This window comes from Cardiocondyla obscurior, linkage group LG03 (assembly GCF_019399895.1).
Source record: "Cardiocondyla obscurior isolate alpha-2009 linkage group LG03, Cobs3.1, whole genome shotgun sequence".
Classification (NCBI taxonomy): Eukaryota; Metazoa; Arthropoda; class Insecta; order Hymenoptera; family Formicidae; genus Cardiocondyla; species Cardiocondyla obscurior.
The window spans coordinates 11261096-11273805 of NC_091866.1; the positions used below are offsets into that span (position 1 = coordinate 11261096).

Here is a 12710-nt window from a genome sequence, read left to right on the forward strand (position 1 = left end):
ACCCTCTGGCCCGCTGTCGACGCTGTGTGACGAGGGGGCCAACGGGGACACTTGGTGCCGGTGGTCGTTGTCCTGATTGCCGTGCGGCGCGCCGCAACGCGAACGTAGCACGGCGTGGTGTGTGGTGTGGTTCGCGGCGACGATGCCGTCGTCGTTTCGGCATCACGGCCACGACATTCCCATGGAAACGTAAACGCGCCGACTAGCCGTGCGCGCTCTCAATTCGCTGTCGGAATGTCACCCATTCGCGTGCCCTGGCACCCAGTTGGTCGCACGCGGGTTAGGTTAATCTGAAACCGCGCGGGACGCTCGCCCATTCTACGACGAGGAGACCCGGCCGTGCCACGGTAAGACTTCTCCCCTTCCGATCATCCTTTGCTTCTTCCTGTCTGTCCTTGTCTGTTTCCCCATCTCAAATTGAGTTTCTTTCTACACCTAGCAGGTGCTTTCGTATTTTATTCTATTTTTTTTTTCTAACATTATTGCGTCGTTCCTGTTTGTGTTTTTATTAATCGACGATCACATTTTGGGCTTTCAGCGATCGAATCGAGAGACACGGAGGGCTTGATCTCGCAGGAAAAGGAACGTGACGTGTTTTTTTTTAAAGCAAAAAACCCAGAGCAGTTTTAGTGCTCGCATGTCATTGCCATTAGATTTAGTACAATGAGCAGCTGGACAGAAAGAATGCATCGACGCGCTGCTACGTTAGGAAATGTTGTAACCAGCTGCGGACATCCCTCGTCAGAGCCGCCGCATCCGAGACGCTTAGAAAAGTTAGTCTTTTGCCTGAAAATAATACGCCTGTTCTTCAATCGCAAATATTTTAAGATGTAGCATTTTAAAATATAAATTAAGTAAATTTGCATAAAATGTGATATGTGCTTTCAGTATTTTATTTTAAAAATCTATAGAATCGTAATATTTATGGATTTCTATTTTTTTATAGGGTTAAATTTGGCGTACCCCTGAACGAAGTATGCAAGAATGATATTCCTGGTCCATTACTGGTAAATAACAAATGCAATGAGAATAATATTGCCAGTCATGCATACTTTAAACTTTTTAAAGTATCAAAAATAATTATTATAAGCTGTAATATGTGGTATTTATTTGTTTTAGGTTCTTGTATTAAAATTGAACAAGGAAGCTCCACTTAGAAAAGACATTTTTCGGGCACCTGGTCACCAAGGTAATATGAAGAAGCTGGTGCACTTTCTGCAAACTGGACATCTCGTCAATATGGACAATTTCAGTGTTTATACTATAGCCAGTGTTCTGAAGAAATTTTTGCGCAAAATACCCGGTGGGATTTTTGGTAAAGAGGCGGAGCAACAACTTTTCGCCATAATTCAACTAGATAGCGTGGAACAACAACGGGACCAGATACACAGGTGATTATTACGCGCGTTACCCATTATCGAAACTAGTCACTGGCTTTACAGAAAAAATTATATTGCACAGATTAATTACTTCCATGCCGTTATACACGCAACGGTTATTGGTATTACTGTTCGGAACGTTCAGGGTAGTAGCAGTAAATTGCGAACGAGCGCATACAGGAATGACCAGCGAGGCTCTAGGAGTGTCCGTGGCACCATCGTTCTTTCATAGTTGCGTCAGCGACGGCAAAACTGCTAAAATGGAGGATGTACTCCGATTTAAGGTATTTAATGCGTGTTAGTCTGCATCTCGTAGGAAAAAGTCGAATGGTTCGTTAGAAAGGTTTATTCAGCATTATTTTTCGATAACATGCTGTTATTTTTAATGTTTCTAGATTGCCACACGCATCACTAAGTTCATGATAGATAACTTTGGCGTTTCCAATTTATTCGGACGAGATAATTACGAGTATTACGCGCGTATAACCGGTCGAATTTTAAAGGTGGAGGAAGATTGGATTTTTAGTTTCCGGTATCCGCCGGACACTCTTGTATCGAGTAAGTGTATCGTGCACGTGTACTTTTAATTGCGGCGATTCAATTTGACGAGTATAATTTAAATGTGTAAATTCTAGGACAACTGTCGCTGGAAGCCGAAAAGTCGTGGTTACAATACGAGTGTGAAAAATGGGGATTAAAGTTCAATTTAGAATGTAAGTAAATTATTTTTTTCTTTAAGACTAAAATTATTTATATTTAATATGAAAAAGAATTTAAATTTTTATTCCAGACAAGGCAATTTAATATTGTGTAATAATTGTAATAATTGCTAATTGTAATAATTGCTAATTTAATAGGTATGTCTCACCAAGAAGAATCGCAGTCAACTCCAGCGTTGATTCACGTACCAGAAACCGTGAATCTAGCATCATCATTAGGCATGATTCCAGAAAACACATTACTCGAAAGTTACACGCGTCTTTCAGTTAGCTTGGAAGAGAACGGCCTGTTTCAGGTATAAAGTTGTCTATTGCAAATGATAAAAGTACAATTGTGCTTTTATATTTGTTTCAAAATATATACATATATATAAACTATCATAATTAATAAAATTTTTACAGGCACCCAGTCGTTCGTCCAGCAACGGCAGTCAACATTCTAAACGCGCGACGGCAGGTATGACGCTGGAAGAGCTTCGGGCGGTAAATCGGTACGCTGAGAGCACCAAGAGTCTCAGTTATTTGCCGCAGGTAAAATACTTGTACTTGATAACGATGAACAAGTCACTATAGGTATTGAACTAATAAGTGGCGTATCGTTGCGATCATAGGTTCATGAAAGGCAAGCCGCGCGAATGCGAACTAGATCTGAATGGTTTCTCACGCCTATAGTAGCTACGGACAGCGATCCTACGGCGATACATATTCTACGCGGTTCCAATCGATCTTCTTCCGGCAATATCGGTAAACGGCCACATAATTTTAGAAAAAAAAAAAAAAAGTTTATACGAGCTTTAGCTTAATTTTTTTTTCTTTTGTCGCATCGTTACAAATTCACTTAATTATACTTTTAAACTTTTGTCCACTTTTTTTATAAACATTTTTTAATACAGCCACAGGTTTGAGTGCTAGCGCAGAATCAGTGAAACGACCAAGTCTTCGAAGAACTTCCTCTAGGGAGAAACAACGTTGGCATCGCAATTCTTCCCGTCGCAACAAGGAGAACGGCACTAAGGGAACCGGCCGCTCGGCGACAGCAGCAGCGGCAGCAGCAGTTACGGAAGCATCTAAGTCGCGTTCCTTGGAAGCAATTAAGACTGTGAAGATAGTGCGCGTAATGACGGCAGATCAACAGCAGCAATCAACGACTGAGAAGATGTTAGACAACAGTCACAACGAGATTTTCGAAGAGCATGTGAACAAAGAGGTGCGCGTGCCATCGCGTATCAGTGGCGATGGTGTCATTGGACCGCAGGATTGCACAGAGATGGATGTGAAAACGTTCCACGTCACTTTAACATATAAGCCACGGATATAAACGACTTTTATGGTATTAATAATCTCTCGACGCTTTAAGGTATGTCGAAACGGTATTATTTATCTCGCGTGATATACGTTTCGCATTGTTGTTACCCTAACTATTATACGTAGTCACAAAAATTTGGACTGTTTTATTCTAATATTGACGTTTAGAATATTAAATGTATCTTGTTTGCAAACGTACAATTTTTTTTTTTTTATTTTTTTTTTATATCGACGCTCAAAAAAGTATCAAACACGGAATTTCCCCGCGTAAAATTGCGTAATATGTGATAAAATAGACACATGCACATATATATATATACAAATAAGGAATTATTTATTTTATTGCCATATTATAGTTAAAATGCACACTGAGAAGCAGATATGGCATTTGCCGCGGCGACGGTGGTTAGCGTATGACACTATCGTGATGTACGTCGATCCATGCACGATTCATAGTTCATAGTTAATATCACCAGCCTCTGGACCAGGCCTAAAGGATGGTGATCGAGAAAACGGAGGAAGAAGTAGTGGGAGTGTTCTCTCCCTCAGTTCTCGGTGGTTTTCAGTGGTCGGCGTTTCACAGTATATTAACTATGGATTTTGTGCAAGAATCGACGTACATCACGATAGTGTCATACGCTAACCACCGTCACCGCGGCAAATGCCATATCTGTTTCTCAGTGTACATTATTCTCGTCGTTTTAAAGAATAGTCGTGAAGTTATGTCATTTTTTTTTTTCGTGGAGCAGAACGATCATTTAGGTTACGCTGGAATAAGAAAAAAAAAAAAAAAAAAAAAAAAAAGATAATACACAAGGATATACGGATTCTTGATTTTATTCCGATTTATTTTAAACTAAACCGGTTTAACCCCGGTTACTTTTGCGTAATAGACATTATCGTGGCATTCCAGATGCATTTATTTTTGCTCCGCGATATTTTAATTAACTTTTTACGCACGCATTTACATACTCGAGAATTTTCTTTAAGTGATCGAGACGCCGCGCAATTTTTTTTTTTTTTTTTTTTTTTAATACAAATTTAATGCTATTTTGTATTTTAAACTGCTAGAAATATTTCTTAGGTCCGGTTTCACCGACGCGAGTTAATCTAATTGGTCGGGTAAACTTTCATAGTTGCAGCTTGATGTTTTATTAAATTAACTCGCGTTGGTAAAACCAGACCTTAGACTCAAAAATTTATCCCATCGATTATCATTGCATGATGAACAGCGTAACGTATACAGGGTGTTCCACGACGTGTCTGACTTATGAATTCTTTGTGAAGCGTAGAGTGCAGTATTCTCTAACGAAAATGTTAGGATATTCTTTTGGAATTACATATGAAACGAGTCATACAGGCCAAGCTTTAAAAGCATGGTTGGACAATAAGATCTTGTTCTCCTAGTAAATATCCAAGTGAATTTTTTAATTAAAATTTATTTACCGAAGAATTCATAAATTAAGTGTATTAGACACATCGTAAACTGGGATACTGTATGTAAAAAGAAGAATTTGGTAAATCTTTTAAGTATTTACGCGAATTTCTTCGTCTCAACACGTCAGTAACGGTCGCGGATGTAAACGCACCGTCACGGTTGTTACATGCCAAATTAGTAATACGTGTAAGCTATACTTGTAAGACATCGATTGTAGAAATGTTATGATTGTATCATTGCGTGTGCTACGAAAATCGTTAATAAGATTATGGAACGAGTCAACGGTAATTGAACAAAGTAATTCTCCTTTGAAAGATGCCGGTTTAATACATAATTTCTAATATATTTGCACTTTTGTATTTCCTTGATCAATTAAAAAAAGAATTTTATTACTAAATATTCTAATTAATGTCAAAAAAAATTTAGTATAATATTTAGAAACGTTTAAAACTAATTGATTTTTATTCACTTAGTTATTTTAATCTGAATTCAAGGGAGATACTTGAAGATTTGATTTCAATTGACTTTTCCGCGCCCTGTATATAGGAATGCTAAGGCGTTACTTGATATTACTCGCATTTAAAGCAAACGATTACAAAAACGAGATGTATTTACCACCGTAAGTAGGGAAAAAAAAAACAACGGTATATTTATGACGATATGCTACACAACGAAAGTGTTCTGTAGATAAAAGTACATGTAGCGTAATTGACGAAGATTCCGCAACTAGCGAATTTTTTTTGCAAAGGATTGCGGTTAATTAAACTAATCGTGCAACTAAAAAAGATCCCAAGGATGGGCTTAGTAATTACGTAATATTGCGGAGAAACATTGCGAGGATTGAGTGGATGAAAACGGATTTGCTCGAGCCATTTTTTTTTTTTTTTTTTTTTTCAAGCCGTTTTAAGTTTATAAATTAATTGTTATTTATTATTATTTTTTTTCAACTTAAACTATTACGGAAACACGCGGTAATAAATTATAAAAAAATTTTGCAATAAGCAATTTTTACAATTTTTATTTAATAAAAACAAACAAATGGTTTTAAGATGGTTCGAAGATGAGCTCCGAATTAATTATTATTCTCCGCGAAGGCCACTAAATTAATATATTTAATAACTAAACATATATAGCGTGTAAATATCGAATACCAAAAATGTAAAGTTATTATATATATATATATATATATATATATACATACGTAAAACATAAACACATACACATATATAATATATAGAAATGTAAAACGTGTGAAAGTATGTACATTGAGAGGCAGGTATGGCATTTGCTGCGGTGAGCGACGACGGCGGCTGGTGTACGTGACTTCCTCCACTCTCGGCCGCCGAGCGCGGGGAGGGGTAGTAGACCGCGCTCCCTCTCAGTCCTCTGTAACCGGTGCTCCGCAACACATCTACGCGCGCGTTTCGTGTGAGATTCGACGCATCCCACGCCAAGGTCACGTACGCTAGCCGCCGTCGCAGCACCACGAACGCCATTCCTGACGGTGAGTGTACGTGTGATCGTGTTGAATGTCGTCGCATCGAGCTTGTCAGCGTGTCGATTAAACGTACTCAAGTGTCGTCATTTCGTGACCGAGAGACGACACGTCGAGCGAAGAGGAGACGAAAGAGAACGATGAACAGGAGGAAGAGGGAGGGGAGGGGGGGGGAGAGTTGTAGGATTCAAGTACCGAGCAAGGGGAAGAAGACGGAGGCCCAGACGAGAAGACACACGATCAAGAATAACAGCAGCTTCGTGCGGAAGTTGTCCCAGCCGACCAGCATCACTCTCGGCGTTGCGCCGCGTCCTTCCGTCGCCGTGGAAAACTGAAACACGCACAATCGTCACCCGCTCGTCCGACGAAAGCGTGTCGGCGGGAATTTAGGGGAAAAAGTAGATCGCACGTCGTCGTTTGATTGCTCCCCCTCATTCTGCTCGTCGTCGTCGTCGTCGTCGTCGCTTTTGCCGCCGTGCAATTTCCATGCGCTCGGGTGCTGTCGCATCGGATCCGTTTCCCGATCTTGCGCGCGCGTCAAGGTCGACGACTGCGACTCCAGCTGAGACTGCCGGCTGATTGTTTCGAACCGCTGCTCGTTCTCGATAACGTCCTCGTCTACTGCGGATCGCGATTTGCCGAAACCGTTGCCGTGAGATTGATCTCTTGCGAGATACATGCTCTATCATGCGTGCGCAGTCATATTTTTTTACCATGAACAATTTCATCGTGATGCTACGTGGGAGAGAGGGGAAACTTAATATTTGACGTGAAAATGGTGAGGAAAAAAAAAAAAAAAAGAATAATTTGAGAGAGAATTGTTATAACTAAAAGAAAAGGAAACGCTGGAGTTCGTAATTCTCTCGTTATCTATGATATTCAAATGAATCTGATTCGCGTCCCTTCTCTCTTGCATCGTGATCACTTTGAAATCCTCGCCTATAATAATCCCGGCCAAAACCTGCGGAAAACCATTAAGCTATTTTGATCAAAACGTTCGTTCATTTATTTGTCTGATTAGCGTAAGTGTCATATACAGAAGGAAAGGCGAACGAATCTTTTGATCGACACCAACGATTTTGTAGACTAAGGTTTTAAAAAGATCTTTCTTGGAAATCGCATCTCTCAGTATTATTTACAACTCTGCGTAAAGATTTGCCGTACTTTTTAATATTTTAACATCAGACTCATCGCGCAATCTGCTCGAGTATGATAATAAAGGGATTGAATAATCCAGTAGTGTATTGTGTATAATGTTTTATTGTATTCGAATATTTACAGGAATGGAACATTTATAAAACAGTACGAAATATACAATGTTACAATCTGATTCACAGAAGCCTCAGGCCACCAGAAGAAATCCCTCTCTGTCCATTCAGCCGTTCTCATGAGTATCTCCACAAATTTGTTTATTTCGTTTCGTTGAACAAGCTGCGTAAACGCAAACGCAAACGCAATTGCTTAGCATATAAAAGTAATTCTTTTGGGGGAAAAAAAAGAAGCGCCGGACCCGGGCGGATGGAACGAGCGCGACATGGATCCAGCAGCAGTTAACGTTACGGAGAACCGCGAAGCGCGGCACGCTGCCCCAGGGTATCGATCGCAAGTCGCAGGATTCGTCGGCGATCAGGAAGAGTACAAAGTCACGTGGATCACAGGACCAGGTTGTGGATCGCGAAGACCTACGGCCGTGATCTCTTGCAGTCGCGAGAGCCAAGGACTCGAGTCACGGTCACAGGATCCGGTACTGATTCAGCAAGGTGTAGACGACGATCCACAGGAGAAACGCCACGATCACGGAGATCAGGAAGACGGTCTTGAGCGAGTGCCAGGGACTCTCGGCGCGCGGCTCGCCGCCGCCGACGCGGCTGCTCCTCCAGATCACCTTGCAGCCGCCGTTTTTGCAAGGGGTCGAGCTGTTGCCGCTGGCCTGCGCCGTTGACGGCGTCGACGTCGGGACGTTAGTGCTCGGCAAAGTCACCTTCACCTCACCCAGCTCCGTGGTCTCGCCGGCGGCATGACGATGCACCTCCACCGTTTTCTTCGTCGTTGGCTCGAACCTCGACGGCGGATCCATCTGTAACGATAAACGTGACTCTACTAACGTAATCACGAATAACGTAGCACAATTCTTTTTTTTTTAAACGTAAAAAAATTATTATGTATATTTTTTTCTTTTCTTTCTGTGTAACAGCGCCAGAAATGTTTTACCTCGCTGCGATTTGAAGGATCTTTCTCTAAGCAGAACGCGCGTGAAATGCAACGAAGGAAACGTCACAGAAGCTAAAACATTGCGGTATTCTGATATTTATTGTCGGATCAAAATTATCTGTCAGCGGTTTTAAACATCCTGTGAGGTTGACATGACTTCACGGTGCCGAATTCGAGCTCGATCTGCCTAATACGTTGTAAAATTGAAACAAGATCACGCAATAAGCAACTGGTTTAATTTGACCAAATTAAAATATAATTACTTGTCTTCATTATGCAATAAGTATACGATATATAATAACTTATTGGTAGAGCTTGCAGACGATTATAATAATTTTATGGCTTTAGTTTATTGTACATATTTATTTTTCTCTAATTGACTTTTTTATTTATTTATTTATTTTTTTCTTTTTTAGAATCTGGCGCATTTTTTTCTTCGTTTACGTATCGCTGCAATGATAATCGAAACGAGCTCGATGACATGCGAGGATATGAAGATCGGAAAGTGAAAGGAGCAAAACGAGTTGGCGATTACGCGTGCTTCAGGAATCCGGTTGTCCGAGGGGCAGGAGAGATTCCGATGCTGGGTCCATATAACGGACGATCCCATATGGATCCGGATGTTATCTCTTATTGTAAGCTGATGCATATAATTACGCAACTGTTCTCAACACGCATAAACAACGTACAAAAAGAAAAGAAAATGTCTAGGTGTCCCAACCAACATTTATAATTAATTATTGTATATTTGCTAAAATATTGATTGACACAAAATTAAAATTTCTAGCAGCGTAAGTGAACGTTGGAAACTTTCTGTTATATAAATCTATTGTGTACTAATCACGTGCGATATTGTAGTATTTGCTAATTTCTTATCTGCTTTAGTTAATTTTTCACACCTAGATATTTTTTACTATAATTAAATCACTTTTTATTAGTGTAAGTGTCTGATATCGTGTGGTGGAAGGCCTCGTATCTTGAGATTAATCTTCAAAATTGTGATAAAACTTGTTTTCGAATAGTTTTTACAGATTTCAAGTGGCTTCGATAAGTTATAGCGAGACGCGTGAGGCTTCCCGAGATAACCAAACGCATCTCGCAATCGCAGATGAGGGTCTGTGGGCTTTATCTTTTCTTTTTCGGCACGGAAGGAGAGACTTGTCAACATTACTGGGTATGCGACTTTCACCGTTTAACGCGTTGACGACAGTCAACGACCTGATTAGAGGTGATCGACCATGTCGCTCGCCAACGTTGATTTTAATGCGGATCATTTTCGAGAGACTTAATTATTTTCTCGGATAAAATTGCCGTAATATAATCGCATTGACGTCGATATCGTTAAATTACGAGAGCCAGAACGAATCGATCTTAATTCAGAAGAATCAGGCAAACAGCAGATCCCTGAAGCGCAATTAATTATACAAGCCACACGTTCTTCCTGAATTTTAATGCCTCTTACGTTACTTTTTTTTTTTATGTGACATATTACATCAACTTAGTAATTTACGCGAAAGCGAATAATTAGTATGTTATTTAAAAAAATCAATTTCACGAATTACTTGATATTTTTAGAACTTAGTGACGTTTATCGCGCGCGTCTGTATTGGTAAAGAAAAAAAAAAAAAACTCCCGTTTGATATTATTGTTCTGTCGACTTTAATATTCTTTCTCTCTTCATTGTCTTTCTCAGTTATTCTATCTCACATTTCATTTGGTAGCGTCCCAGATTATTAATTTCTCCCAACCCTACCCAACTGAGGTTGGTGTCCGTTTTACTCAGTACGCATCTGGGATTCCGTTTCCATTTCAGACACGCGGACTCACCAATCGACAGGACACTCACGTGGCGAGTATCCATATTTTTCGGCGCGGCGATCGTCCTCTCTATTGCGCGCCGGAAAGAGAGGTAGAGGATACCTGCGAGCTTCGGAAAAGGAAGCCGTCTGCACGTGAAACGGATGTCCCGAAAATTTATTTGCACCCGGAAACTTCTCTTGGGAGCACAAGGATACGGACAGCGCGCGGCAACTCGCACGAGTCGCCGTGGTAACTGGACTGATGCCTCGGAACCGAACGGGAGGCATTATCAACGCTTATCAACCGCGACCCCTGATCAGAGCTGGCCGGCCAATAAACCGACCCTACCACTTTCCTCCTCTCGAGGCTATCAAAAATCTTGGCCAGTCCGAGCGACGTGAATGTCCACTTCCTTCTCGATCTACGTTCTCCTTACTCGGTAACGTAAACGAGAGTAACGAAACTCTATTATTGTAATGCTGAATTTATATTAATTACCATAGGGACAGCCAATTGTAATTAAGTTTAAAAAACTGAGCGCAGTAGCTACATACTGTATGAGGCACGTGTAATTAAGCTATCGTTGTTCTTTTTAGCTTGCTGGATGGACTGCGACGAAAGATGATACTGCATATGCACACATACACACACGAATTCGCGGCACAAATGCTACGTGGTAAATGTCGCGACGCAGAACGGCGGAGGAAAGTCCGGGACGTTGAACACCACCGCGTACCTTCGCAGGAAACATCGAGGCGGCATACGCGCACCGCAATCACGTATAATTGTACCTTGCGTAAGTCTCTTCCTCTCCCGTTTGTTATTTTCCGCGAGAACGCGATTACGCAAATCGCATGACGCTTCGAGGATCATCGTCCATCGGATCCTTGAAAAAGTTTCTCATGTCCATCGCCGCGCTCACCGTGACAACATGATACCGCGGAATAATCGCGGTACAATGAAAAGAGATAAGCCGGTCGTCGATTGATAAGCCGGTTCGGGACTACGATCGCATGTCGCGCAGCCTGGTTTCAATACTTTCCTTGCTCCGGTTATTGTGGCCGATTTTTGTTGTTGATTCTTATCACGTCTGGTTCGCGACCCGCCGATCATATTTATCTTATTGAGTTTAAAGATTTATTTCGATATATTCTATTTCATTTATGTAAGCACGACAAATTTTGCATCTCAAGTTTTATGTCGGTCTAAGCATGTGAGCTTGAAAAAAGAAAACAAAAAAAAAACCGACGGCCTTGCCCAGACGCGGAAACTATCGTATCCATTATATGACGTATTCGTAAATTATGCTGAACGCTTCGGTGGTCGGGATACTCTTCTAAAATGTATACGCGTTTTAGTAAACTCGTACGAGACAGTATTTAACGTACATGTTTGTAATATACCGTTGATAACGTTCACGAATGCGTTTCAATTTTCCCGATAGAAAAAACTATTTATACTTCATAATGAACTTTCATGAAACAACTGATAGCAGAAGCTATCGGTAAAGTTTTTCCAAAAGAGCAATGAGCCTCGAAATAATATTTCCAGTTGATACAAATATATATTTTTTTTAATATTCTTTTTCAACTCGGTGTAATTACAATTTAAAGGCAAAAAGACCGAGCGCTTGGTACGAATAATTAACGATAGACACGCGACGTACTATCATACCTGCTATATTACAGCACCTGTGGCACGGTCGTTCAATAGACTACTCGAAATAGGTTTGATAGATTTGGCGACACATGGTATGACCGATAAAACGAAATTGAGGTCGTTACGACAGCAAGGTGTTTGCTTTTCTCTCACCTGATGCACCTGCTGCGGCCGCCAAGTATGTTTGAACAAGCTCTCAAAGCACTTCATGCCGTTCGCCGCTTCTCTCTCGCCGACCATAGCACTATCGCTCGCTCGTTACGGCTTGATCGCGTTGCGGCGCAAATTCGATTTCGTCGCCGGCTGTGATCGAAATCGATCGCAAAGCTGAGGTCGGTACGCGACGGCCGAGAGCGTGAACCCGCGTTGGGGAGTCCAGGGGCATCCTCGCGGCGGGACGCACCCGCCGTAAACGGGGGAGAGAAAAAAAAAAGAGGTGAAGGAAGATACGATCATATATGATACGCGAAATCGAAAACCACGCCGTTCGCTGTACGATCGCCGACTAAGGCGCAGGAGAAACTCGACTCGCGAGATCGACTCCTCCCCACGCTGCGACCGCTCCTGCATGCTGTATCCTCTCGCCACGGGAAAAGTTCGATCGGGCTCGGACCAAAATGATCTCTATGATCTCTATCTTCTCCCGCCTTCGACACGATTACGTATCGTTTAACCCTCAGATCCGCGTAACTAGTTCTAAAGGG

General features: G+C 41.4%; 2 protein-coding genes across 7 annotated transcripts in view; one reads left to right on the forward strand and one right to left on the reverse strand.

The window, feature by feature from the left end:
- LOC139113689 (rho GTPase-activating protein 20-like) overlaps positions 1-12710 on the forward strand; it is a 13081-nt gene continuing 371 nt past the window's right edge. The window contains exons 1-15 of one of the 6 annotated variants that reach the window (XM_070675009.1): positions 1-347; positions 539-773; positions 947-1007; positions 1120-1391; positions 1462-1663; positions 1775-1937; positions 2015-2092; positions 2237-2394; positions 2501-2629; positions 2710-2842; positions 2992-8441; positions 8531-8632; positions 8964-9721; positions 10361-10786; positions 10944-11143. In XM_070675009.1, the coding sequence (XP_070531110.1) occupies positions 664-773; positions 947-1007; positions 1120-1391; positions 1462-1663; positions 1775-1937; positions 2015-2092; positions 2237-2394; positions 2501-2629; positions 2710-2842; positions 2992-3416 (1731 nt within the window). In that variant the 5' untranslated portion in view covers positions 1-347; positions 539-663 and the 3' untranslated portion in view covers positions 3417-8441; positions 8531-8632; positions 8964-9721; positions 10361-10786; positions 10944-11143. Of the gene's footprint in view, positions 348-538; positions 774-946; positions 1008-1119; positions 1392-1461; positions 1664-1774; positions 1938-2014; positions 2093-2236; positions 2395-2500; positions 2630-2709; positions 2843-2991; positions 9722-10360; positions 10787-10943; positions 11144-12710 lie in introns of those variants that run through there. The other 5 variants (XM_070675010.1, XM_070675008.1, XM_070675007.1 and 2 more) reach the window with 5 other exon arrangements.
- LOC139113714 (uncharacterized) lies at positions 7579-12627 on the reverse strand. The gene is made up of 2 exons (XM_070675044.1): positions 12160-12627; positions 7579-8413 (listed from the first exon to the last, which is right to left on the reverse strand). The coding sequence occupies exons 1-2, from the start codon at positions 12244-12246 to the stop codon at positions 8069-8071; spliced, it is 432 nt and encodes a 143-aa protein (XP_070531145.1). The 5' UTR covers positions 12247-12627; the 3' UTR covers positions 7579-8068.